Genomic DNA, 6,275 nt, shown 5'->3' on the forward strand with positions numbered 1-6,275 from the left:
CACAGGTATGGCTACAAAATGACATGGACTGTGCCCCAAATCTTAAAGGGTGCATGACATCTAGAAATGCAGGAAAAGGTTTGGGAAGGGGGTTTAAGTTAATGTTGGTGTTGGCACAGAGTAAATGATGACCCTAACCCCAGATAGCCAAAATGTAGAAAGAGTTTGGTTAGAAATGAGAAATCTTGATAGTAGGAAGTCCATTTTTGGGTGTAGCGACTAGTTCAGGAGGACATCTTCAGTCCTATCACTGAAATGTTGTCAGGGCCCATAGCGTTTATGGTATCCATTATTTACAGCTGTTTCTCAACATCACATAGAGTGAACTGAATTGTCGAAAGACTGGCACCTGTAATGCTGGGGATCTCAGGAGGAGGCCGTGATGGATCATGTACTCAACACATCTGACTGAAGATGAAAGAAAAACTTCAGCTTTGTCATTTGCAGTGATGTGCCGAGCTCCTTCATGATTGAGGGTGGGAATATTTGTGGGGGCCCTGCTCCAGTGAGCTGTTTAATTGTCCACCACCATTCATGACTGGATGCAGCAGGACTGTGGAGTGTAAGCCTGATGTAAAGGTTGTGGGATCAGCTCGCTCTACCACTTACTGCTTCCACTGTTTTGCATTCAAATAGTCTTGGTTGTTGCCTCACCAGATTAACTCCTCATTGCATGCCCTGAGGTTACAGATTTTAGTTGAGTAGGGTTCTCCTGGCTCTCTCACTGGTGTAGCTGTAAGTGGTAATACAGAGGCCCAGTCTGATGGTCTGTGGATATGGATTCAAAACCCACCACAGCAACCGATGGAATTCCAACTCAGTTAATAAAGCTAGAATTGAAAAATAATTGCAGTATTGGTGCTCATGAAACTATCATTGATTGTTGTAGAAAGCACACCTCGTTAACAAATAACTTGTAAGGAAGGAAATCTGCCGTTCCTCTTGGTCTAGCTGACATGTGACCACAGATCTATAGCAACTCTAAACTTGACTCTAAACTGCAATCTGAAAGGGCTGAGCAAGCCATTTAGCAATTAGCAATGGGTAAAATTTTTGGACCTTGCCAACGACACCCATAACCGATGACAGAATAAAGAGCAAAGTGCTATTCTCTACCAACATGATGGGAGGCTGTGCTCAATGTGAGGACATAACTTGGTGCACTGCAAGAAGTGTACAGTAGTTGCCCTTACCAATACACAGATATATGCATCTGTGACAGTTGATTCGTGAGAATAAGAGGCAATTGTCCCACACTTTATTGATATTCCAGTCCAGGAGAACGAGAGTGTATAGGATAGGATTTTACAGCTCTTGGAGCAACAAGAGAGGAAGGTATTCCACAGGCACTGGAATTGCCTGTTCTGAATTTTTATCCTGTAGTTTAAGTGATTTTTGTTCACTCTTTTTTACAGGGGGGAATTAGAGGGGCGAATTTACAGAGGACAAGTCAAAATGAGCATCACATCAGCACCCGACAGAGTCACCCAATTCATCAAGACCTCAATACCATCACCTTCTCAATGTGCAAAGAGAAATGACTCTCCGTTCTGCCTGAGGGGTAAGATTTTAAACATACATTTAACAGAAAAAACTCCGAGGCACGCATCTGAGTGAGAGTGTACTAGTGACCTGACTGTGGAAAAAGCTTTAACTAGTTTCATGGACAGCAAAAAGTTGTGCACAGTTCGCAACCGTACACTTGTTTTGAGTGTGTACGGGATTTCAACTGATCATCACCCTGGAGGGGCAAGAGGACAGCGATGCCGCGGAGAAACCGTGGAAGTGTGCAGACTGCGGAAAGGGATTCACATGTCCGTCAAAGTTGGAAACTCATCGACGCACTCACACCGGGGAGAGGCCGTTCACCTGCTCAGTGTGTGGGAAGGAATTCTCTCAGTCCTCCAACCTGGCGTTGCACCAGCGGGTCCACACTGGAGAGAAGCCGTACAGCTGCTCTTTGTGCGGGAAGAGATTCACGCAGTCATACAACCTGGCGTTACACCGGCGAGTGCACACCGGGGAGAGGCCATTCACCTGCTCCGTGTGTGGGAAAGGATTCATTAATTCATCCAACTTGGTGTCACACCAGCGAGTTCACACTGAGGAGAAGCCATTCAGCTGCACCTCCTGTGGAATGAGCTTCAGGCTTTCATCCACTCTGCTGAAGCACCAGCGAGTGCACACTGAGGAGAAACCATTCAGCTGCACTGACTGTGGTAAAAGCTTCAGGCATTCGGGCAGCCTCACTGTACACCAGCGCATTCACACGGGGGAGAGGCCATTCACATGCGCCGCATGTGGGAAGGGATTCACTGATTCGTGCCAACTGTTGAGACACCAGCGAGTTCACACTGGGGAGAGGCCTTTTGTCTGCTCGGAGTGTGGGAAGGGATTCATTGATTCATCCCAACTGCTAAAACATCAGCGAGTTCACAAATGACTGTGGCTCAAACTCTACTGTTATCACATCCATTCTTACAGTTGGGTGTGTTTCTGCTGATGTTATCGCTTAACTGGGCTGGAGTTTAACACCCTGAATCTACAGCTGATGGTGTTCTCAGCACTGCAGTGTCCCACTGTAACTGTCCCTCTCATCCTGTACTGATCTTTGATACAAGCTTTATGATTCAATATTTGAAATGTTCCAATTATGAACATCTCCATTGATCCGGTGCGGATCAATCCTTGCTGACAATTCTTACTGACCTGGACATTCTATGCAATGGTCCTTCTGTTGTCCATGGTGAGAATATTAGTGGTAATTTGGGGAGAATCGAGTCCTCAAGTGTTACCCTCCCATCTGGTAAAGAAACCCAGAAATTGGAGGCAGATCCAAGCCAAGTAATGGACTGTAAGAAATCAGTCTCTCTTAACTTCTGGGAGCTCAAAAAATGATTTGAGTCTTGTACAAAGAGCGAAGGAGACCTATGTCACAATCTGATGAGGAAAGCTTCTACAGCTGCTTTCTGGCTGACAGACGCACGTTGTACCTGTTACCTCTGCCCAGGACTTGTCTCCAGCACAGGCTCTAAAACCAGACAGGTTTAATTCTGGACACATGCAAACTGTGTGAACGTTAAAGCAAGCTTGAGAGGATAGGAAAGAGAATTCGAATTAATTCAGTTTTGCCCCCACTATTTAACTGTTCAGAGAAAACACCAGCAACAGAAGCCAGCACACACACTGCATTATCCTTGGGGATCAATCAACCATTCTTACCTGCGAAGGCGATAAGCTTTTTCTGACTGTTTAGCTAATACATTGTATTTAAACTCTTGCCTCTCAAAAACCTCTTTTAATATCAATAATGAGTTTGACACCCCTCAGCCCCTGCGCCAGTAATTTTGGGCTCTGGACCTAAATTTACAAGTGGTGCTGCAAGTGGGGTCGTAGTGGCCCAGATCATAATCTTGAGAAGCAGTGTTCTGAGGTAACTGCGAACAGAGAAGTTCTTAAATGAAGCCGGGGTATACAATGATGTTGGCATGTTATAAGAAATAGAAAATAACCTGTCGGTTATAGGTGAGTGCAATGGGAGTTATGAGTAAACATTCAATAGGCTTTCTGAGGAGTTCAAGAGTCAAAAGTAAGATTTGACTTGGGTCTAAAATCAGTTGATCTGTGTTTTGTCTTAAATTTCTTTCTGGGATGTGGTGAATCACTGGAAAGACTAATGTTTATTGCCCATTCCTCGTTCACAGAATCCCTACAGTGTGGAAACAGGCCCTTCAGCCCAACGAGTCCACACCGACCCTCCGAAGAGTAACCCACCCAGACCCATTCCCCTCCCTATTATCCTGTAATTACCCCAACCAATGCACCTAACCTAGACATCCCTGAATACTATGGGCAATTTAGCATGGCCAATTCACCCTAACCTGCACATCTTTGGATTGTGGGAGGAAACCGGAGCACCCGGAGGAAACCCATACAGACATGGGGAGAATGTGCAAACTGTCCTGCCCTGGTGAACGTGGTGGTGAGCTGTCTTCTTGAATAGCCACAGTCTGTTTGGTGTACGGACATCCACAATGCCATGAGGGATGGAGTTCCAGCGACACTGAAGGAATGGCGATAGGTTTCCAAGTCAAGCTGCAGAGTGGCTTGGAGGGGAATGGTACTGTTCCCATGGATTTGCTGCCTGGGTTTGGAAAGTGATGCTGGAGGAGCCTTTTGTGCACGTGTGTACCTTCCAGTCAGTTTAACAGTGCAAGTTTTTGAGGGAACTGGTGGAAAAATTGAAAAATAAAGTGGTGGTTGGTAGTAAAGTGTTGTGCAGGACTGCAATTAGTTACACTGGGAACAGAAGGCACAGGATTGGACACACACCAACAAAGGAGAAAATCAAGCCAAGCACTGGAACAGAATATTGAGTCAGAGGCAGAATCTAAGTGAGGAGTTAGAGGCACCAAAGGCCGAAATCAGTCCAGACCTTTGTTTTGGTATACTCCAACAGCTTCAGGCACAAACTGCCAGTGGGGACATTTGTGGCACTGATTGCAAAATCAGAGCAGAGGACCAAGGACCTTGCTGGAACAATATACTTTGAAACACCTCCCCTGGCTCTGCTCCACTTTTAATACACTAACGTCTGTGCGCAGATTCTGATCCTATCCTTGAGATGACATCCTGGAGTTGCTTGTATCAAAGATTCTTAATTTTAATGTATGTATATAAGTGTCTTTATTAAACATTCCTCAACAGTAAAGTCACTGGAATTATTCAGATCTTCCTTGCATTGCCTCCTACTGTCTACATACTGTACCTCGGCTCAAAAAGATTCTTCCTCCTGCATTCTCAAAGGTTATCCCGTAGTCAGGGCCAACATTACCATTATGTCTTTTCGCCTCGCAATGCTGTCTTAGACTGGCTGCCGAAGAGAGTTCTGCCCATACCAGGGAAATTAGTATCATCTGTAATACAAAGAGGGAAGTCAGGGTTGTAATTATCCAATTATTGTTCTGTATTGGAATCTATCTTCTACTGTGACCGAAGATAGTAGACTGCTCAATTTTAATATTTTGTTGTTGCCTCTATCCCAGATGTTGTTCAATGTAGATTTAAGATTGTGAGAAAGTGCTGGAATTGGAGTGCATATAATTCCCGGAGAGTAAAGTCTACTTGGTCTTTGGCAGTATTGACCGTGAATACTTCATATTTTGTCATTGAGTAGACTGAGACTTTACTCGTTGGAATTTAGAAGAATGCGTGACGAATTTTATAGAAACATATAAAATTATGAAGGGAATAGACAAGGCAGAAGCAGGGAGGTTGTTTCCACTGATGGAAAAAAATTAGAACCGGGGAGGGGAGGCGGTGTAGAAAGTAATATAAGGGAGAGCAGATTTAGGATTGAGTTGAGGTGGAACATCTTCACCCAAAAGGTTGAATATCTGTGGAAGTTCCTGTCCAGTGAAGCAATTGAGGTGACCTCATTGAATGTTTTCAAAGCAGAGACAGATTTTTGAACAGTAAAGGAATTAAGGGTTATGGTGATGCGGCAAGTAAGTGGAACTGAGTCCACAACAAGATCAGCCGTGAACTTATTGAATGGCCGAGCAGGCTTGAGGGGCCAGATGGCCTACTCAACCTACCAGACAACAGTGAGGACTGCAGATGCTGGAAGCCAGAGTCTAGATTAGCATGGGACTGGAAAAGCACAGCAGGTCAGGCAGCATCTGAGGAACAGGAAATTCAACGTTTTGGGCAGAAGCCTGAAGGGCTCTTATAGTAACACACTGAGAATATTGGTTCAGATCCAAATCACCAAGGCAACTGGTAGAATTTAAAATTCAAGAAATAAATCTGGAATTACAAGTTAGTCTAATCCATAGTGGAACCATGAAAGCATCATCAATTGTCATAAAAACCTGCTTTCTGGTTCACAGATGTCCTTAGTGAAGGAACTCTGCAGTCCTTACCCAGTCTGGTCTACATCTGACCCCAACCTACAGTAACATGCTTGACTCTTAACTGCCAACTGAAATGACCGTTCATTTCAGGTGTAACTAGGGGTGGACAATAAATGTTGGTATTGCCAGTAAGGTACATTGCTTTAGCCATCCGATGGAAGAAGGAGTGTGTGTGTGTGTGTGTGTCTGGAACACAAGCCTGTCTCAGAGCAACTTATGTTGATTCTCTGCACAATCCACCAAGCTTTTAATGGGATAAGTTGGAAATTGTTCATCATGGGAGAATCCACTAGTTGACCCTGTGCTGTGTAACATCTGACATTTATACAGACAGGCCTCACTTCTCCTGGAAAATGAAGG

At 44.6% G+C, this 6,275-nt stretch overlaps 1 protein-coding gene across 1 annotated transcript; it reads left to right on the top strand.

The window, feature by feature from the left end:
- Positions 1 to 1,711: 1,711 nt before the first annotated feature.
- LOC132828702 (gastrula zinc finger protein XlCGF8.2DB-like) lies at positions 1,712 to 4,678 on the top strand (the record flags this gene model as incomplete). Its single annotated transcript, XM_060845788.1, has 1 exon — positions 1,712 to 4,678. A coding segment is annotated over one exon (732 nt), but the record flags the coding sequence as incomplete, so codon positions are not given.
- Between the last annotated feature and the right edge of the window lie 1,597 nt (positions 4,679 to 6,275).

This window comes from Hemiscyllium ocellatum, chromosome 27 (genome assembly GCF_020745735.1).
Source record: "Hemiscyllium ocellatum isolate sHemOce1 chromosome 27, sHemOce1.pat.X.cur, whole genome shotgun sequence".
Taxonomy (NCBI): domain Eukaryota; kingdom Metazoa; phylum Chordata; class Chondrichthyes; order Orectolobiformes; family Hemiscylliidae; genus Hemiscyllium; species Hemiscyllium ocellatum.